We start from the raw sequence: 23,148 nt of genomic DNA, 5'->3' as shown, positions 1-23,148 counted from the left end.
GATCCACGCAATTGGGATCAATGACATGCATCAACCAAGTCAGCGAGCCTGACCACCCGATCCCGTTAATCGCCTCTTACGGAAAGCATGTGTTGCTGAAGACCTATTCTAACCCGGATCTCAAATCTCCATCTGAACAGGCTCAGGGGTCAATTTTAAGGAGCCCATAAGTAAGTTTAGTCAGTTTAGCTTCGGTCAACAGAAAAAAACATGTTGTTCTTGTACAAATAAAATATCGCCCCTATGCAAAACATTAAATGTTCTTTAGATCTAACTATAAATTTGTATGTCATACATAATGTAGTGCGTAATGCATAATGCATAATGGTTACAAATTGCATTCGACTTGGGATACGAAATTACTCATGTCTGGGGATACGAATTTACATAAACCCTACAGATACTAGGATACTATATCTATCGCTCGGTGATATTGATATGATTCGAACCTCCAAACGGTAATGCGTCTCAATGGCATTTTGTAACGGGGCATGGTTAAGAGTTTGGAGTGATCTCCCTTTACTAGAATATTGTGTTTTTTGTGAAGTGCATCACATGTTACAGTTCCATAGTCGCCTGTCTGGATTTTGACACGAGTGTCAGTTGGTAGGGTTTGTTAGGTTGTAAGTATTCCGCTTCAGACCGCAAGTCAACACCACGTGACCTGGTGAGGCACGAGCGTTTATGCCATAAAAAGGATGTATGGTGGTTCCCTATGGCCTAATTTTACATGTAGATCTACCACCAATGACATTGATAAAATGTAAAAGTTCACTGTTTTGGTCACAACAACTCCATCAAACGCCATGTCACTGGCTCGCTGACTTGGTTGATGCATGTCATTGATCCCAATTGCATGGATCGATGCTCATGATATAATCACTGGATTGTCTGGTCCACACTCGATTATTTACAGACCGCCGTCATATAGCTGGAATATTGCTGAGTGCGGCAGTTGAGTTGCAAAAATAACATTGATCAAAGGATTAACTGATAATACATTTATTGATTAATGACTGTTATCTTGCACAGTGGATTTGTCAAATGTAATTGTTTATATGTATGTATGTTTACTACAGCAGACGGAATACAACCATATCTGGGCATGAAGTGCCTATGTTAAAACAACATACTTCCAAGGATCAACCAATAATATCTTAATTGATTGCACATTTATTATATTACTCAATGGATTTTTTTTAAAAACTGTGGACAAAATGAACACAGTTGTTACGTTTGCAATCTCACCTGACCAGTGAGTCATATGACACCTACCGTATTCGACGTAATAAGCACCCAGGGCACTCTCAAATTTAGAAATAGGGAGCTCTTATTAGAAAGTTATTTTGGTGGGGAAAAAGACAGAGTTGAAAGATAAATTTTGTGGTTTATGCTGACAGCCTGAAATGTTTATGTACGACAGATATATTTTTCCAGAATTAAATGCTCATAATTAAGGGTGCATATAACACACGAGTGCGTATTATGCGCGAATAAATAAGTCTTGTGTACATTGATCAATCGGAAGGGGTGTTAATTGGGATTGTTCACTAGCCAATATCTAAGCAAATGTTGCCATGGGCGCTTATTAGAGCGGGGCGCTTATTACGTCAAATACAGTATGTGAAACACCCGAAACAACCTTATGCAATCAGTTGAGAGGTGAGGGCCGGTTATGATATCCCAAAAAGCTCTATTTCTTAAAATATTACATTGTTTCAAAGACATGACATTGAACAAGTTTTTTTGTACAGCTTTATCTGTATGGGATATTGGTCCTTTATATGGATATTGACGGATACATTCGTCGAACAGGTAACTGCCTAATATTTTCATATAACTTTTGACGGCTGTAATTGCGATATTTACATTTTGTTTTCATTTATTTGCCGTAACTAGAATGTGAGAGGCCTCACTGGTGACTGATCAAATTGTTCCATATGCAAAACATATCCAGCATAAATATAGGTTGATATCACCAGTTTCAGATACAATCCATCCGATCATTGCATCAAATTTATTTAGAAGTTTTGTTTATTGGATATTTTTTAACTGAATCACTGCTAGATTGGTAGAAAATGTGCGTACAGGTGATTGCTATTTCTTGCTTAGTTTATGAGAAAATACACACAGTAATCATTATTCTGCTTATAAAACAATGCCTAGCAGAAACCATCGTTCTGGTCATAATTTACCTAAAATTTCACGTTTTTATTGACTAAGTTTGTTATCACCTGTTATCAAACTTGTTGCCTCCCTATAGCTAATATAGTTCACACTAGAAACAAATTCAAATTGGAAGTCTATGTTAAGGTATTGGAGTTATAATCGTTGTAGTGTTAAGATCTATTTGAGCAAGTGGACCCAGCTGGACTTTTCAATCAAAAATGTTGGGTTCGGATGAATGTCATTATTTTACATATAGAGAATTTCATACTAATTGGGGTCTGGTTGGCCTGTGGTATAAGGCCCCAGTCATATGTGATCCTTAGTCTATCAATCACCAGCATTAGTGGACACCCTCTGTGGGCCAGTGGATAGAGGGATAGAGCGTCTACCGGAGGGGGGGGGGAGACATTAAAAGATGGTACTTTTTGTTACCTTGCCTGATGCTTAGCATTAAGGGGATAAACAAGGACTGGTCTGCTCGGAGTTAGTGTAATGTTTTGAATGGGTATCCATATAAACTGTGGCATGGAAAGGCATTTTGAAAACGGCATTAGTCAGGACTAGTATAAGAGGCCCCACCAACACACACGCATGCATGCAAATCACAATATAAGTGCAATAATCTTGGATGCAAAATAAAACCCCATTTCAGATTTTTACACACTGCATCCCTTTTGACTTCTCTCCACATTATCTGGGCCTGCTGTAATATCAGTGTTCAGAGTGACTCCCCCTCAGTTTTCAGGCTGTGCAGGGCAATGCGGCACTACATCGGAATAGACGTTGGTACAGGAAGTGTACGGGCGGCCATTGTGTCGGAAGCAGGAAAGCTGGTGGCAACTTCGGTGGCTGAGATCACGACCTGGAACCCTGCCATCGATCACTATGAGCAGTCCTCAGACAACATCTGGTCTGCTGTCACAACTACAGTCAAAGTACTTCATTTCTGTAGTTTTCGTGACTTTTGACATCGTCTTATCTATTATAAAAATCATGTACATGTTTTTTAATGTGGAGCCATGTAGATTTCATGTCCTAAATCAGATTTGGAACTGAGTGTATATGGCTTTTAGCAATTATGATCCGCAATATCCCTTGGGGGGGGGGGGGGGGGGGGGGGGGGGGGGGGGGGGGGGGGGGGTGTGGCCTTGGGGGGCAGCAGCACTAGATAGTGGCTGCACCCATGTGGTGAACTTGGACTCTCTGGGTGATGAACGAACTGTATCTGCCTAGTATAAGGTTTCAAATGTTTAGTGTTGTCAAAACAGGGATTTATCCATGATTCCAAGCTAAGTGCTCATGGCAGGCAAATTGGTAACATATCATAATATTTTTCAAAATTGGATTTTTTTTATGTTTTTATTTGCATAAAAGTTGAGGAATTGGGAAATTTATAATTCAATTTTGGAAATTGTTCTGTCATTTACTGCAGACTTGGGGCCAAATATAATCCTTTTAGCAAGTCTGGATACATCCCTGCAAATGTTAAGGTTACGTAGCTGGGTGTGTGTGTCCGCCCTGTAGCTGCAGTGTCTCCTGTTCTAGAATGTGCTTGAGACGTCTGGTGTGGACAGGGACCAGGTGAGAGGAGTGGGCTTTGATGGAACCTGCTCTCTAGTTGTCCTCGACAAGCACTTCCGGCCTGTGTCAGTCAGTCAAACAGGTAAAGTAGACATGGAATATGGACAGTAGAATGATATCTTCCTGCAGACTAACTATACCTACCACCAAACAGGTAGATTGTATAGACAGTAGAATGATATCTTCCTGTAGACTAGCTATGCCTACCACCAAACAGGTAGATTATATAGACAGATTGAGTAGAATGATATCTTCCTGTAGACTAGCTATGCCTACCACCAAACAGGTAGATTATATAGACAGATTGAGTAGAAAGATATCTTCCTGTAGACTAGCTATACCTACCACCAAACAAGTAGATTGTATAGACAGTAGAATGAAATCTTCCTGTAGACTAGCTATACCTACCACCAAACAGGTAGATTGTATAGACAGTAGAATGATATCTTCCTGTTGACTAGCTATGTCTACCACCAAACAGGTAGATTGTATAGACAGATTGAGTAGAATGATATCTTCCTGTAGACTAGCTATGCCTTCCACCAAACAGGTAGATTGTGTAGACAGTAGAATGATATCTTCCTGTAGACTAGCTATGCATGCCTACCACCAAACAGATAGATTGTATAGACAGATTCAGTAGAATGATATCTTCCTGTAGACTAGCTATGCCTACCACCAAACAGGTAGATTGTATAGACAGTAGAATGATATCTTCCTGTAGACTAGCTATGCCTACCACCAAACAGGTAGATTGTATAGACAGTAGAATGATATCTTCCTGTAGCTAGCTATACCTACCACCAAACAGGTAGATTGTATAGACAGATTGAGTAGAATGATATCTCCCTGTAGACTAGCTATGCCTACCACCAAACAGGTAGATTATATAGACAGATTGAGTAGAATGATATCTCCCTGTAGACTAGCTATACCTACCACCAAACAGGTAGATTGTATAGACAGATTGAGTTGAATGATATCTCCCTGTAGACTAGCTATACCTACCACCAAACAGGTAGATTGTATAGACAGATTGAGTAGAATGATATCTCCCTGTAGAACATCTGGACAGTGCAAAGTACTGAGTGTCCGCTGTTTCCTTGTTGACAGGGCGCCCTGAATGTAACGTGATCCTGTGGATGGACCACCGGGCTGCGACCCAGGCCCACGCCATCAACCAGACGGGGAGCCCGGTGCTGCAGTACGTGGGGGGCAGGATGTCCCTGGAGATGCAGATGCCTAAACTCTGCTGGCTGAAACAGGTGGGAGGAGAGTACCTTGTAGGAGGTTTAATGCCACCTTGAAGAGTATTTCCGGTATATAACAGCTGTCAGCTTGATGTGTGGGGACAGCCCACAGTGATGCAGGTTGTTGACATTTATCATGTTGGACCTGACACACTGAGGATGATAATCTGTGGGTGTCTGGGATTCAAACCCATGATGAGGTGACCCTGTCGCAAATATGGGCATGACTCCCCTTCCACAAATATGGGCATGACTCCTCTTCCTCAAATATGGGTGTGGCTCCCCTGTTACAAATATGGGTGTGACTCAACTACCACAAATATGGGTGTGACTCCCCTTCCACAAATATGGACATGACTCCCCTTCCACAAATATGGGTGTGGCTCCCCTGTTACAAATATGGGTGTGACTCCCCTGCCACAAATATGGGTGTGGCTCCCCTGTTACAAATATGGGTGTGACTCCCCTGCCACAAATATGGGTGTGGCTCCCCTGTTACAAATATGAGCATGACTCCCCTTCCACAAATATGGTCGTGACTCCCCTGCCACTAATATGGGGATGATACAACTACCACAAATATGAGCATGACACACCTGTAACAAATATAGGCGTGACTATCCTGCCACAAATATGGGCGTGACACCGCTGCCACAAATATCGTCGTGACTAAATTGCAACAAATATGGGCATAATTTTCCAAAAGCAAATTGTGGCTCCTGATGCCACTGGATCTGCCAAGGCCCTAGAGTATGTTGTACTAACCATGACTGGATTGTTCCACACTGTCGTTCCAGTTCCCTGCATCTTTACAGAAACTACATTCTGAAGAATTTAGATTTATGTTTGACTGAGTTGTGGCACCAAAATCAGATGCAAATGTTGTTGGAGCAGTCCTTATCAGTTGCTTTTACTCTCCTGCAGAACCTGAAGGATGAGTGTTGGAACCATTCCGCACACTTCTTTGATCTGCCGGACTTCCTCACATGGCGAGCCACACACTCTCTGTCCAGGTGAGACTCACTTTCTGCCATGCAACAACATGACAATAACTGACAAGTCTGGATTGTGATTGTCTGGTCCTGACTCGATTATGTACAGACCGATGTCATATAGCTGGAATATTGCTGAGTGCAGCGTTAAACAGAAAACAGACAACAACAAAAATTACCCTGGTGCATAGTACATGCTCTACATTCCTCCACCATCCCTGAATATTACCCAGTGTAAACACGCCAATCATCTGTTCTTTATCTATTTGTATGCCCAGGTCGCTGTGCACGCTGGTGTGTAAGTGGGGGTATGTGGCCGGGACGGAGACCGAGTCAGGATGGAGTGGAGACTTCTTCAAGAACATCGGCCTGGAAGACCTCATGCATGATAACTACAGCAAAATAGGTACAGAGGTTTTCTGCATTTGTACACATTTCATATATGGACAGTGGTTTTCAGCATTTGTACACATTTTGTATATGTACAGATGTTTTCAGCATTTGTACACATTTTGTATATGTACAGAGGTTTTCAGCATTTGTACAAATTTTATATATGTACAGAAGTTTTCAGCTTTTGTACTCATTTCATATATGTACAGAGGTTGTTAGCTTTAGACCAGTGTTCCACTTCAGACGAGTCTTCTTGCTCCTTGGTTCTATCCATCTTGGCCCCTCTGGATTCCCCAGCCCCAGATTTGTAGCTTCTGGTATGCCAGTCTTCCTTGGGGCCGGGCACTCACAATATAATTATCAGGTTGTTGTACCAAGGGCCTAATACACCAAATGCTGTTTCTAAAAGGGTGTGGACGTAGGCTTTTGTATCAAACCTGCAACTATGTTGAAGAAGTACTGTGACATTTGCAGAGTTTGGTTCAGTGTATTTATTTTCATGTGTGCTCTTTGTGAAACAAAGGTTTGGGTTGGCTGGGTCATTTTATATAAGGACATGGCTCCATTATGACAGGCTCCGCCATCATGCATGATAGCGGAGCTTCAAATTAAGACACGAGATATTATTGGATGAAATGGTCGCGGATGTGGAGGTACTGGTGGACTACGGCAATGAGCTTAACCCCTGTTAAGCAACCCCAACTGCAGCAACCGCTGCCCTGCAACAACCGTTGCCAAGCAACCCATGTTGCTTACCGATGCAGCATCCGCCGCCCCGCAACTACCGTTGCCAAGCAACCCATGTTGCTTACCAATGCAGCGCCTGCTGCCCTGCAACTACCGTTGCCAAGCAACCCATGTTGCTTACCAATGCAGCGCCCGCTGCCCTGCAACTACCGTTGCCAAGCAACCCATGTTGCTATGCAGCTATCGCTGCAAGGCAAGTACCATTGCCAAACCATGAGCGAGGGCAACTATTGTTGCCAAGCTGACCATCCGCTGTAAAGCGGACACTAAGCCATCTGCTGTAAAGCAGAATGGATAAATTGGTTCCTGCTGTAAAGCGGGTAACCCTATCCTAAATAATTTATAATTTGGGATGTATCCCAAGACGCCAAATGTAACTTGTAATGCAGTCCACCAGCACCCCGCCACAAGCACCAAGGTGCTTCCCCACAACCACGACTATTATTGTCCCTTAGGCCAGGAACAACTTTGATCTTTGAATTGTTTTTAGAAAATAGATATTGTTTGGATGTTTTATCACTTTTCACTTCAAGCCCTCTGTTTATTAAAAACTTAAAAATAATCATCAAATTGAAAATGAGTAAATTTTAGAAGTCTTATGAAAGACCTATGTTCAGTATATATTGAACCAGAAAAAAATATGTCACATGATATCTGGATTATGACTGACAGTGTAACATTTTTGATAAAGTTAAAATATAGTTTTTGTTGTTTCAGTACCTATGTTAGTAGTCAAGAATATTATGCCTAATTCTCCGTGATCTTTCATTTCAAACATGATGCATGTCCATCTCTAATACTGAATATATGTCTGCAAACTTATAAAAATGTATCGCCATAGATATTGGAGTTGTTTTTCACATTATATAATGTGGCAATTTTGACTTAGACTTCACATGAATATTGTTATCTTCAGGCATGATGTACAACATTACTGTTTCTGTACACAGGAAGTGATGTGCGAGCGCCAGGAGAGGCTTGTGGGAAGGGATTAACCCCGGAGGCAGCAGAAGAGCTGGGTTTGAAACCAGGAACCCCAGTAGGAACAGCCCTCATCGATGCACATGCAGGGGGAGTAGGTAGGAAGTGACACTTACCGTCGTCCATGTAATACATTCTCTTTGTACATGCAGGGGGAGTAGGTAGGAAGAGACACTTACCGTCGTCCATGTAATACATTCTCTTTGTACATGCAGGGGGAGTAGGTAGGAGGAGACACTTACCGTAGTCTACATAATACATTCTCTTTGTACATGCAGGGGGAGTAGGTAGGAAGAGACACTTACCGTAGTCTACATAATACATTCTCTTTGTACATACAGGGGGAGTAGGTAGGAAGTGACACTTACCGTAGTCTACATAATACATTCTCTTTGTACATACAGGGGGAGTAGGTAGGAAGAGACACTTACCGTAGTCTACATAATACATTCTCTTTGTACATGCAGGTGGAGTAGGTAGGAAGTGACACTTACCGTCGTCCATGTAATACATTCTCTTTGTACATGCAGGGGGAGTAGGTAGGAAGTGACACTTACCGTAGTCTACATAATACATTCTCTTTGTACATGCAGGGGGAGTAGGTAGGAAGAGACACTTACCGTCGTCCATGTAATACATTCTCTTTGTACATGCAGGGGGAGTAGGTAGGAAGTGACACTTACCGTAGTCTACATAATACATTCTCTTTGTACATGCAGGGGGAGTAGGTAGGAAGTGACACTTACCGTAGTCTACGTAATACATTCTCTTTGTACATACAGGGGGAGTAGGTAGGAAGAGACACTTACCGTCGTCCATGTAATACATTCTCTTTGTACATGCAGGGGGAGTAGGTAGGAAGTGACACTTACCGTAGTCTACATAATACATTCTCTTTGTACATGCAGGGGGGGGCGGTCGGGTAGCCTAGTGGTTAAAGCGTTCGCTCGTCACGCCAAAGACCCGGGTTCGATTCCCGACATGGGTACAATGTGTGAAGCCCATTTCTGGTGTCCCCCGCCGTGATATTGCTGGAATATTGCTAAAAGCGGCGTAAAATCAAACTCACTCACTACATGCAGGGGGAGTAGGTAGGAAGAGACACTTACCGTCGTCCATGTAATACATTCTCTTTGTACATACAGGGGGAGTAGGTAGGAAGAGACACTTACCGTCGTCCATGTAATACATTCTCTTTGTACATACAGGGGGAGTAGGTAGGAAGTGACACTTACCGTCGTCCATGTAATACATTCTCTTTGTACATACAGGGGGAGTAGGTAGGAAGAGACACTTACCGTCGTCCATGTAATACATTCTCTTTGTACATACAGGTGGAGTAGGTAGGAAGTGACACTTACCGTAGTCTACATAATACATTCTCTTTGTACATGCAGGGGGAGTAGGTAGGAAGAGACACTTACCGTAGTCTACATAATACATTCTCTTTGTACATACAGGTGGAGTAGGTAGGAAGAGACACTTACCGTAGTCTACATAATACATTCTCTTTGTACATGCAGGGGGAGTAGGTAGGAAGTGACACTTACCGTAGTCTACATAATACATTCTCTTTGTACATGCAGGGGGAGTAGGTAGGAAGAGACACTTACCGTCGTCCATGTAATACATTCTCTTTGTACATGCAGGGGGAGTAGGTAGGAAGAGACACTTACCGTCGTCCATGTAATACATTCTCTTTGTACATGCAGGGGGAGTAGGTAGGAAGTGACACTTACCGTAGTCTACATAATACATTCTCTTTGTACATGCAGGGGGAGTAGGTAGGAAGAGACACTTACCGTAGTCTATGTAATACATTCTCTTTGTACATGCAGGGGGAGTAGGTAGGAAGTGACACTTACCGTAGTCCACATAATACATTCTCTCCAAGTTGTACATGCAGGGGGAGTATGCAGAAAAGGACACCTACCGTAGTCTATGTAATACATTCTCTTTGTACATGCAGTGTCTGAATTATATGGTCTCTAGAGGTTTATTCAAATAGTAAATTTTAAAAAAGCATCGGTTAAAGCATGAAGTAACTCCTAACCAATCAAACGGTTTGATGATTATGATTGTCAAACACGCCTGACATACAGTGTCCAACGAAGCTTTCCCTTTGGTCTAGGAATGAGTGAGTGGGGTTTTATGCTGCTTTTAGAAACATTCCAGCAATATCTTGGAGGCTTATTTATATGTTCAGACAATATTCTTGTTCTTTATTTGATTGTTTTGTTCAATTCACTACATGACTGATGGGAATTCCCTTCTGAATGGTTAGAAGCAATTATTGTTCAATTACACATAATATTAGGACATGTGGGGATCATTTCAGGTTCAGATGAGTTCGGGATTGTTTACATACTGTAATTAGTTTTGTTGTACAATATTTCTTTGTGAAACAAGTTTGCCCATCATGTAACATCCTTTTCACTCACTCACTTTGCAGGTTGTCTCGGGTGTGTCCCTGCCAATGTCAACAGCCCCCTACCGCCTGTAACCGGTCGACTGGTCCTTATATGCGGTACATCCTCCTGTCATATGGCCGTGAGTCTTCACTTGGAGAAGAATCATTAAACTGCACACATGCAAGCACGCACGCACCCACAGATAAGTTTTGTATTTCCATGTTTAATTTCATATTTTCTTTTTCAGATCAGCAAGTCAGCCACATTTGTTGGTGGAGTGTGGGGGCCTTACTATTCTGCAATGTTGCCTGAACACTGGCTAAACGAGGGTGGACAGAGTGCCACAGGCAAGCTAGTAGGTAAACACTGGATAAACGAGGGTGGGTAGAGTGCCACAGGCAAGCTAGTAGGTAAACACTGAAAAATGAGGGTGGGTAGAGTGCCACAGGCAAGCTAGTAGGTAAACACTGGATAGACAAGGATGGGTAGAGTGCAGCAGGCAAGCTAGTAGGTAAACACTGGATAGACAAGGATGGGTAGAGTTCCACAGGCAAGCTAGTAGGTAAACACTGGATAGACAAGCATGGGTAGAGTGCCACAGGCAAGCTAGTTAGTAAACACTGGATAAACGAGGGTGGAAAGAGTGCCACAGGCAAGCTAGTAAGTAAACACTGGATAAACAAGGGTGGGTAGAGTGCCTCAGGCAAGCTAGTAGGTAACACTGGTGAAACAACGATGGGTAGAGTGCCACAGGCAAGCTAGTAGGTAACACTGGTGAAACAACGATGGGTAGAGCGCCACAGGCAAGCTAGTAGGTAACACTGGTGAAACAACGATGGGTAGAGTGCCACAGGCAAGCTAGTAGGTAACACTGGTTAAACAACGATGGGTAGAGTGCCACAGGCAAGCTAGTAGGTAACACTGGTGAAACAACGATGGGTAGAGTGCCACAGGCAATCTAGTAGGTAACACTGGTTAAACAACGATGGGTAGAGTGCCACAGGCAAGGTAGCAGGTAAACACTGGATAAACAACGATGGGTAGAGTGCCACAGGCAAGGTAGTAGGTAACACTGGTTAAACAACGATGGGTAGAGTACCACAGGCAAGCTAGTAGGTAACACTGGTTAAACAACGATGGGTAGAGTGCCACAGGCAAGGTAGTAGGTAACACTGGTTAAACAACGATGGGTAGAGTGCCACAGGCAAGGTAGCAGGTAAACACTAGATAAACAACGATGGGTAGAGTGCCACAGGCAAGCTAGTAGGTAACACTGGTGAAACAACGATGGGTAGAGTGCCACAGGCAAGGTAGCAGGTAAACACTGGATAAACGAGGGTGGATAGAGTGCCATAGGAAAGCTAGTAGATAAACACTGGATAAACAAGGGTGGATAGAGTGCCACAGGCAAGCTAGTAGGTAAACACTGGTTAAACAAGGGTGGGAAGAGTGCCACAGGCAAGCTAGTAGGTAAACACTGGATAAACGAGGATGGGTAGAGTACCACAGGCAAGCTAGTAGGTAAACACTGGATAAACAAGGATGGGTAGAGTGCCACAGGCAAGCTAGTAGGTAAACACTGGATAAACAAGGATGGGTAGAGTGCCACAGGCAAGCTAGTACTGTAGTAGGTAAACACTGGATAAACGAGGTTGGATAGAGTGCCACAGGAAAGCAAGTAGGTAAACACTGGATAAACAAGGATGGGTAGAGTGCCACAGGCAAGCTAGTACTGTAGTAGGTAAACGCTGGATAAACGAGATTGGATAGAGTGCCACAGGAAAGCTATTAGGTAAACACTGGATAAACAAGGGTGGGAAGAGTGCCACAGGCAAGCTAGTAGGTAACCCTGTATAATCAAGGGTGGGTAGAGTGCCACAGGCAAGCTAGTAAATAAACACTGGATAAACAAGGGTGGGTAGAACACCATTGGCAAGCTAGTAGGTAAACACTGGATAGACAAGCATGGGTAGAGTGCCACAGGCAAGCTAGTACTGTAGTAGGTAAACACTGGATAAACGAGGTTGGATAGAGTGCCACAGGAAAGCAAGTAGGTAAACACTGGTGAAACAAGGATGGGTAGAGTGCCGCAGGCTAGGTAGCAGGTAAACACTGGATAAACAAGGGTGGGTAGAACACCATGGGCAAGCTAGTAGGTAAACACTGGATAAACAAGGGTGGGAAGAGTGCCACAGGCAAGCTAGTAGGTAACCCTGTATAAACAAGGATGGGTAGAGTGCCACAGGCAAGGTAGTAGGTAAACAGTGGTTAAACGAGGGTGAGCAGAGCGTCATATGAAAGCTAATAGGTAAACACTGGTTAAATTAGAGTTTAGTTCAGGTAAACAAAGTTTCTGAGTTAGGAGCACAGTGCTGAATGATTCACACTGACTGAGTAAGTCACTACATATGCATGGAGATGTTAATGGAATTCCTGCCAAGTTAGATTCTAGTAAATGCACACCCACTTTCTTTTTCTATTGGTCACTTTTCTTGACGTATACATATACACATACATATTTTAAATTAATTTCAGTCTAAGTTTGACATAACTACAATGTCTAGAATGCACCAGATTATTGAGCATCGTCTCCATGTGATCACGGTGAGGATAGTGTTGTGAGGCCACTGTGTTCTCTTGCAGATAGACTTTGTGATTGAGACTCACCCGGCGTACCAGGAGGCACTCTCACAGGCAAATACAAGGTCATGTTACATTTCTTCATTCTTCACTTCAAGATTATTTAATATTAATATAGAATGATCACAGTCTTGTAGGGGCTGTATTTATTCCCTGAAGAATCAGTGTATTATGATAACCTCGGTGTATTATGACAACCTAGTGTACTATGATAACCTCAGTCTATCGTGACCAACCTCAGTGTATTATGACAAACCTAGTGTATTATGATAACCTCGGTGTATTATGATAACCTCAGTGTATTGTGACGAACCTAGTGTACTATGATAACCTCAGTGTATTGTGACGAACCTAGTGTATTATGATAACCTCGGTGTATTATGACGAACCTAGTGAACTATGATAACCTCAGTCTGTTGTGATGAACCTAGTGTATTATGATAACCTCGGTGTATTATGACGAACCTAGTGAACTATGATAACCTCAGTCTATCGTGACCCACCTCAGTGTATTATGACGAACCTAGTGTATTATGATAACCTCGGTGTATTATGATAACCTCAGTGTATTGTGACGAACCTAGTGTACTATGATAACCTCAGTGTATTGTGACGAACCTAGTGTATTATGATAACCTCGGTGTATTATGACGAACCTAGTGTATTATGATAACCTCAGTGTATTGTGATGAACCTAGTGTAGTATGATAACCTCAGTGTATTATGATAACCTCAGTGTATTATGATAACCTCGGTGTATCATGACAACCTAGTGTACTATGATAACCTCAGTCTATCGTGACCAACCTCAGTGTATTATGACGAACCTAGTGTATTATGATAACCACGGTGTATTTTGATTACCTCAATGTATCATGACAACCTAGTGTACTATGATAACCTCGGTGTATTGTGACGAACCTAGTGAACTATGATAACCTCAGTCTATTGTGATGAACCTAGTGTATTATGATAACCTCGGTGTATTATGACGAACCTAGTAAACTATGATAACCTCAGTCTATCGTGACCAATCTCAGTGTATTATGACGAACCTAGTGTACTATGATAACCTCGGTGTATTATGATAACCTCAGTGTATTGTGATGAACCTAGTGTACTATGATAACCTCAGTGTATTATGATAACCTCGGTGTATCATGACAACCTATTGTACTATGATAACCTCAGTCTATCGTGACCAACCTCAGTGTATTATGACGAACCTAGTGTATTATGATAATCTCGGTGTATTATGATGAACCTAGTGTAGTATGATAACCTCAGTGTATTATGATAACCTCAGTGTATTATGATAACCTCAGTGTATTGTGATGAACCTAGTGTAGTGTGATAACCTCAGTGTATTATGATAACCTCAGTGTATTATGATAACCTCGGTGTATCATGACAACCTAGTGTACTATGATAACCTCAGTCTATTGTGACCAACCTCAGTGTATTATCATGGTTAACATTTATACTAAGTTATCTTATAATAATTAGATCTACATCAAGTGCTTTTATGAGTTATCATGGTGTAATATTTATACACCATTTCATATAATTATAGTTTAGCAAGTAATAATTATCATCAAGTAAAATGCATATATAAAATATCAGTAGTTTCAGTTATAGCTTTTTAGATGGTTGCTAGCCTAAGGTATCAAGATCCCATCTCCCAGACAAAGGATATTTATTTAAGTATATCTGTCATCACCTACCGGGGTATATTAGAATAACATTACTTCAATTAAGACTCATTAAGGATTAGCCCCCATACAAGCTCGTCTATAGTGCATTAAGGATTAGCCCCACACAAGCTCATCTATAGTGACACCCTAATCTCTTTCAAAGCATCCAGTAAATATGTCAACAAGATTAGTGCCAGTCCAACAGGATTAACAGGATTTAGTATTCCCCTCTGTCCAGCCATCCATTTAGCATAGGACACAACCAATCGTGTATCAACCAATCACATTCCTTTCTATTGTTCAAACTTTCATTAAATACATACTGTAGCCAAGTTCAGCCAAAGCCGTGTGCGAAATACGCTGTAGTCGGAAAGCGCACGTTAAATCTTCTATATCAGTCAGTCAGTCAGCCAAAGCAGACCTCTCTCCCACAACCCAGAGTGTGTACCGACTCTCTGTGGCACCCTCTGTTATTATCTAAGTATATTGTAAATTGTTAATTGTTCTTGTAAATAAAATTGTGATTAGTCTCCTGTGACTCTGGCTCTTTGCTGACTAATTCCCCAAGAAAACCAGCACGTCATTTGGAAGGTATTGTTCACCCAGAACAGTTCCATGATAGTATTATGACGAACCTAGTGTACTATGATAACCTTAGTGTATTATGACAACCTCTGTGTATTATGACGAACCTAGTGTACTAAAACCCCAGTTTATTATAATCTCAGTGTATTATGATAACCTCAGTGTATTATGATAACCTCAGTGTATTATGATAACCTCAGTGTATTATGATAACCTCAGTGTATTATGATAACCTCAGTGTATTATGATAACCTCAGTGTATTATGATGAACCTAGTGTACTATGATAACCTCTGTGTATTATGATAACCTCTGTGTATTATGATAACCTCTGTGTATATGACGAACCTAGTGTACTATGATAACCCCAGTGTATTATAACCTCAGTGTATTATGATAACCTCAGTGTATTATGATAACTTCAGTGTATTATGATGAACCTAGTGTATTATGATAACCTCAGTGTATTATGATAATCTCAGTGTATTATGATAACCTCAGTGTGTTATGATTTTGAGAATAAATTGAGTTTCCCTTTTTGAACATGTGCAAAAAAATAGACATTCAAAAACAAATGCAAACCTGATATTGTAATCTGAGAAAATAGGTTGAAAACTTTGTATGTGTTCACATTATTTATTGATGTCTTCCTATCGATTTACAGAGGTGTCCACATACATGGCTTCCTCAATAGCCACCTGGAGGTGATGAGTGGTGACAAGGGGAGACAATCTGTAGCTCAACTCACGTCTGACCTTCACATGTGGCCAGATTTCCACGGTAACCGCTCCCCTATTGCAGACCCGACTCTGAAAGGAATGGTAAGTTCATATCTTGCTTTTGATGATCTTTCCAGTGGATTCTGGTGCATTTTGTTGCCACCATTTTTCAAAAAATTGTATTTAAAACTTTTGTTCGATTGTCTTTGTTTGTTGATGAAAAAATATGTTTCCATGTAGTTAGTTTGATATCGACCCTTGAAGATGACCCTAGAATTGGTCTTTATAGAATCATAGATTTGTGGTGCTGAGTTCGTTTTTTAAAAATATGGTCTTGTGAGTCCTAAGCATTCGAACAATATGTTCACAGCCATGTTTGTTTTAAATGACACGCTAATGATGCCAAAGAACCTTCATTAAGTTAATGACGCACTAATGACAGCACAAAGTCATTAAAATGTTGGTACAATTGGATTTAATGATACATCAGTTAATGAAGGTTTAATGACACATTAATGCATCATTAAAGTTTAATACAAACAGTTCCTTGTCATTTGCGCCAGGTGTGTGGGTTGACGCTGTCATCTGGCGTGGATAACCTGGCTCTCATCTACCTGGCGACACTCCAAGCACTCACAGTACGTCTCCTGTACCTCACTATGGCACCATACATGGTTGCATTAATATGGCATTCAATGCATAACATTCTCAGTATCATGTATGGCCATGTAACATTCCCTTCTTGATGTATTGTTTCCATGGTTACAGGATGGTACCCAACACATGTAACATTTCCTTTTTGAACCTGGTTACCATGGTTATAGTATGGCACTCGACACATGTAACATTCCTTTTTTTATGTATGGTTACCATGGTTACAGTATGGCACCTGACACTGTTACAATCACTGTTTAATGTGCATGTCACATTCACTGTATGGTTGCCATGGTTACAGAACAGCACCCAACACGTGCAACATTCCCTTTGGGATGTATGGTTTCAGTATTGCGCCCGAAACATGTAACATTCCCTTTTTGATGTATGGTTTCCATGGTTACAGAACAGCACCCAACACATGTAACATTCCCTTTTTGATGTATAGTTGCAGTATGGCGCCCAAAACATGTAGCGTTCACTGTTTGATGTCTGGTTACCATGGTTACAGTACGGCGCCCAAGACATGTACATGCACCCAAAGTATGACATATGGTTGCCATGGTTACAATACAGCACCAGACACATGTAACATTCACTATAAGACATATGGTTGCCTTGGTTACAATACGGCACCCGACACATTCAACATTCACTCTTTGACGTATGGTTGTCATGGTTACAGTATGGCACCCGACACATCATCTCCGAGATGAACAGAAGCGGTCACAGCATCTCCCTGGTGTATCTGTGTGGGGGGCTCAGGAACAACCATCTGTTTGTCACAACCACAGCGGACATACTCAGTATGTACACGCTCTGTTTCATACCACAGTCCTCTTTCCTGTGTAGCTTACATTTTAGTGAGGGTCACTTGCAGTCAAATTTGAGCAGGCTTAATGGCCTGTTATGATGTGAGTTGTGTGTTTTTATGAATGTGATGCAGTTTTGATCAAGTAATTTTGGTGTTGTAGAATTGTGTTATTATTGCGAGAAAAATGAGTAAATGGTATAATTGTTCACATGATGATGCCAGCACAGAGATTTGTCTGATGACTTTGGGTAATAACACAGGCTCTCGAAGTGGTGAGTTGAGGTGAAATGGGGTTTAACGTCGCGTCCAAGATTATTGCGCTTATATAGCGACGTGCATGCATGTGTGTGTGTGTGTGTTTGGCTGCTTGTACTAGTCTGGACTGATGCCGATTTATAGTGCTAGCCCACTGAGATACATGCCGCAGTGCAGTTTAACATGAATACCCCACTCAGACACAGTATACTGACTCCGAGCCGAACAGTCCTGTTTTAGCCCAGACAGGGTAACAACAAGTACCATCTTTTAACCTCTTTTGGTATGACGCCGCTGGGGATCAAACCCCGAACCATCTGCTCTCCAGGCCGATGCTCTACCACTAGACCACGGAGGCGTTTGGCTCCCGAAGTGATAACATGAACTGAGAAGTGTTTACCGTATTCGACATAATAAGCGCCCCGCTCTAATAAGCGGCCACAGCGATATTTGCTAATATATTGGCCATTGAACAATCCCAATTAGCGCCCCTTCCGATAAATCAATGTACACAAGACTTATTTATTCACGTATAATACGCACTCATGTGTTATGTGCATACTTAATTATGGGCAATTAAATTCTGGAAAAATATGTCTGTCGTACATAAACATTTCAGGCTGTCAGCATAAACCACGATATTTATCTTTCAACTCTGTTTTTTTCACTAAAGTAATATTCCAATAAGAGCCCCCTATGTCTAATTTTGAGAGCACCCTGGGCGCTTGTTACGTCGAACACGGTAGTAGGAAAACACCACTGTCATGAGCAATGACCCTCGTGAACATCTGGGTTTAAATTGGTCTTCCACAATCCATGCTTGTCGTATGAGGCGACTAAAGGGACTGGGTGGTCAGACTAACTAACTTGGTTGATGTATGTCATATCTCAAATGTGTAGATCGGTGTGCATGATGTCGATCACTGGATTGTCTGGTCCAGACAATATTACTTACAGGCCAGAGTCATGTAGCTGGAAGATTGCTGAGTACAGCGTTAAACAACAAACAATGAAACAAACAGCATGAACATTGAAGAAACACTAAGATTGCTCAAGTTAGACATTTCTTTCAACTTCTGTGTCACATATAGATAGCTGTAGTGACATTTAAAGTTTGGCAGTAACCTCATGTTTTCAGATGGCAGATGTCGTTTCTCTACAAACACAAATAGGGATATTAATGTTGTGTTTGTTGCATGTATGATCTTCTAAACTATTGCCCTGGATGTAACACTGTATCTACTCCTCCTTCCAGATATGACGGTCGTGCTGCCTGACAACACGGAGTCTGTGTTACTGGGGTCGGCCATATTGGGGGCCAGGGCTTCCGGGGACTACACCAGCATCCAGGTACATACTCCTCATCTGACTGTCAGGGTCCACTCACATTTGACTGTCAGGGTCCACTCACATCTGACTGTCAGGGTCCACCCACATCTGACTGTCAGGGTCAACCCACATCTGACTGTCAGGGTCCACTCACATCTGACTGTCAGGGTCAACCCACATCTGACTGTCTGTGTCCGCCCACATCTGTCATGGTCCACTCACATCTGACTGTCAGGGTCCACTCACATCTGACTGTCAGGGTCAACCCACATCTGACTGTCTGTGTCCGCCCACATCTGTCATGGTCCACTCACATCTGACTGTCAGGGTCCACTCACATCTGACTGTCAGGGTCCACTCACATCTGACTGTCAGGGTCCGCCCACATCTGTCATGGTCCACTCACATCTGACTGTCAGGGTCAACCCACATCTGACTGTCAGGGTCAACCTCAAAATCACAGCTCTCACCCCCCACCCCCGTTGTGAGAATATCATATTGTCGATCCTTTATGTGAAGAATCATTTATTCTCATAGTGAATGTTATTTTCAGGATGCAATGGGAAAGATGGGAGGCAAGGGTTCAGTTGTGATGCCGGACCAGAATGTTCATCAGTAAGTTGCCTTGTTAGATCACATTCATCAGTAAGTTGCCTTGTTAGATAATATTCATCAGTAAGTTGCCTTGTTAGATAATATTCATCAGTAAGTTGCCTTGTTAGATAATATTCATCAGGAAGTTGCTGTATTAGCTTAGCAGCTTGTCGAATACTCAGGAGTACACAGATATGATTTCATGACGTTGAACAGTTTTTGGTGCAACTTTCTATTAGCATGCTACAGTGTAACAATGTTACTCAAGCCATTCTTAATAAATCGAGGCATCTGTAGACAAGGGAATGCAGTGATAAGACAAGAGTGTTGATAAGGCCTCGGTCAGGGCTGCACATTCACACGGCCTTAGACGATATATTGAGTTTCTGGAATTGAGCTTTCACTGTGTTTGTATTTGTTCCAGTTTTGTTAGTTTGTTGATTACCTCCTCACTCAGCAGTTGTCCACCAATGTGATGATGGCTTGTATATATTCATCTTCCCGAGGCAAGAGAGTTAACTGACTATAAAAGTCAAGTTTTCACCCTTGCGAACTAGGCTGGTATTATGAAGTTATATTTTGGCTGGACTAACGAGTCTACACATAGTCCCATCAAAACGTGTTACAAAATCGACATCCGGTTCTTAAACATGGATTTCAACGTGCGGATTTCGTGTCGACTGCAGGATTTGCAATGATGTGTATCACCAACTGGGTGTCAACAGATATTTTCCAAATCTTTTCATGCTCTTTATGAAGGTGCTCACCTTATTTGATGCACTGTTAGACCCATTTGATTATAATTTAGATCTTGATCATCGATCAGATTGACTGGGCGTCGCCATTTTGTTTAAAGCAAATGGAAGCGATATGAGTGGTGGAATCTGATTGTTCAATAGGAGGGTCATAGAAGGGACATAATTCACATGTGGCACTACAATCAAGCCCAGAAATTCCAGACTATTTTGGCAAGGGTGGAAACTGGACTTTTACTGTCAGTTAATTTCCCTGCCTCAGAAAGATGGTATATAATCAAGTCTGGGATAGACAAACCAGTGACTGACATCATGAACAACATCATTTGCCATATGGGTATGATAAGACGCAATCAAGCAAATAAAAGAGTCTGGCCACCTGATTAAGTCTATTTGTACGACAAGCATAGGTTACTGGGTACATGTTGTAACTAGTTACCTGAACATGGATTAATGGTGACAAATAAATGACATTATGTGATTGTAGGTATCATGACAAGAAGTACCAGGTGTACTTGAAGATGTTAGAACACCAGCGGGAATACACACAGATCATGACCCAGTGAAGGAGAAGAGTGAGCATGGAGGAACACGAGCAGAAAAATAAATTGTGACCAATCTCGTTAAAATCAGATCTTAGTTCTCGCTACCACTAAACTATCGCTAAACTAAGATCTGAGGACATCCCATTACGGGTCACGTCAGAACAACCTTTTGCGAATTTTGACCGACCAATGAAATGACTGATAAGAAATTGACATTAGCCAATCAGAAAGCAGCTTTTTCGAGCTAGACGACACTAGTTTCAAACTGGCAACTACGCCTCGAAACATATTTTGCCGTATTCTCGATTAAAAAATTTAAAGCTGATGAGAAGAACATTCTGGAATGGCTAAAAGATGGCCTAGATTGTAATGGATATAATCATAAAACCCGTAACTGTCGTTCGGAATACCCCCTGTTAAATATTTCGTGGTTGCATGATCAGAAAACACATTCCGACTTTCATGATCTGGTAAGCGGCGCTCTGATTGGTTGGATGAAAGGTCGTTCTGACGTGACCCGTAATGGGATGTCCTCAGATCTTTGTTTAGCGATAGCGAGAACTAAGATCTGATTTTAAAGAGATTGGATTGTGACAGACACCCATTTCTGGCAGCAGAGGCTCCGGAGAGGCTGGTGAAGCCTGTACGTTTTCTGGACATGATTCGAGAGGAACCTAAAGAGATTAATGTCCATGATTTATCCCAGGTGGACTCAGGAGCCATCGGCGAGAATGTATTCATAATCAGAGCTATATCTCTTTCTTATGTATTGCTGGAATCCATCAGTAGGATCATTGTAATATAGTCGTGGTGGGGAAGAAAATGGGTTTATCCATTCAAGGTGTCGGATGCCGAGATATGACTTGAATAAGCTAAAAATTAACACAAAAGAGAGCTGAATGTGATTTTGTTATGGTTTAACACTGCGTTGCAAGATCAGGGATAAATAATTTTCAGTATCAAAGGATTAACAAATTTGTCAGCCTTCCCTGTTTTGTGTATTATTGGAAGCTGGTAATGGTTCCATTATGAACAGAGGTGTTGGGCAACATCACAATGTGGATGTTAATTCTGAATGGGGAATAACCAGTTTTACTCACATCTGATTGGTTGATGTTACTCGTTGTTGAAATTGACCTTACACCAGTTGTTAAGGAGAAAATTATATTTATGTATATCATAAAGTTTCATTAATTCTCATATTGAATCATCATATCACAAGATTGACATTGCCATGTATAATTGTCGACAAAATACACACTTAAAAAAGTATCTTGACCCCATGAGGTTGTAGTTTTGTTCTGTGTTCATATTTCATCTACCCCTCTGAAGATCAGAGTGACAATTTGGCTTCAACAACCCATGCTTGTTGTAAGAGGTGAATATGCTTGTCGTAAGAGGCGACTAAAGGGATCGGGATGTCAACGTATCCCATTTGTGTAGATTGATGCTCATGAAGTCAATCATTGGATTGTCTGGTCCAGGTTTGATTACTAACAGGTCTCTGTCGTTTAGCTGGTATATTGTTGGGTGTGGTTTTAAACAAACAAAACAAAATCATATTTCATCTTTTCTCAAAAGAATTGCGAATTGATTTGCTGGAACATTCCACACCTCCCTCCCTCACTCCTGAGAACTGCACCATGATCATCACTATGAAGCATACATTACATATCCCTTGTAATTTTATGTTGAGAATTCAGTCTGACCCAGGCTATATAGGTAGGACTATGGCGAAATCTATAGGCGTTCTATTTCAGGGTAGAAATACACCTCAATCTGCTGTACAACTTGAATCCAGCTATGATGCTGTGTCGAAGTGATGTCAAGGAGGCGAGCCACACACTTGTCCATGTGTTTCTGTCTTGTTACCAATTTACTAACCTGGCTTCTTTATTGATAAGTTTCCACATATCTGAAAATCTGCACTCAGTCCAACCATGTATTTGACTGTAATGTTGTAAGTTTACCTTCAAACATGATATTCTAGACTCTTGCCACATTTTATATCATGATTACAAAGCAGAAGAAACAACAATAT

At 41.6% G+C, this 23,148-nt stretch overlaps 1 protein-coding gene across 5 annotated transcripts; it reads left to right on the top strand.

The window, feature by feature from the left end:
* Positions 1–534: 534 nt before the first annotated feature.
* On the top strand, positions 535–22,371 carry LOC139479170 (FGGY carbohydrate kinase domain-containing protein-like). Of its 5 annotated transcripts, none has more exons than XM_071261959.1 (16): positions 535–623; positions 2,908–3,104; positions 3,715–3,832; positions 4,864–5,015; positions 5,925–6,013; positions 6,271–6,398; positions 8,083–8,211; positions 10,566–10,663; positions 10,772–10,879; positions 13,168–13,229; positions 16,107–16,263; positions 16,725–16,799; positions 17,501–17,621; positions 19,140–19,234; positions 19,767–19,828; positions 21,050–22,371. In XM_071261959.1, the coding sequence occupies exons 2-16, from the start codon at positions 2,928–2,930 to the stop codon at positions 21,126–21,128; spliced, it is 1,650 nt and encodes a 549-aa protein (XP_071118060.1). In that variant the 5' UTR covers positions 535–623; positions 2,908–2,927; the 3' UTR covers positions 21,129–22,371. The 5 variants fall into 5 exon arrangements, with proteins under 5 accessions (XP_071118060.1, XP_071118062.1, XP_071118061.1 ...); XM_071261961.1 differs by having other exon boundaries at positions 541–606; XM_071261960.1 differs by having other exon boundaries at positions 559–667; positions 2,915–3,104.
* The last annotated feature ends 777 nt before the right edge of the window (positions 22,372–23,148 follow it).

Source organism: Haliotis cracherodii, unplaced genomic scaffold (assembly GCF_022045235.1).
Source record: "Haliotis cracherodii isolate W230 unplaced genomic scaffold, xgHalCrac1.p SCAF_4, whole genome shotgun sequence".
Lineage (NCBI taxonomy): Eukaryota > Metazoa > Mollusca > Gastropoda > Lepetellida > Haliotidae > Haliotis > Haliotis cracherodii.
This window is presented reverse-complemented; position numbering and strand designations above follow the sequence as displayed.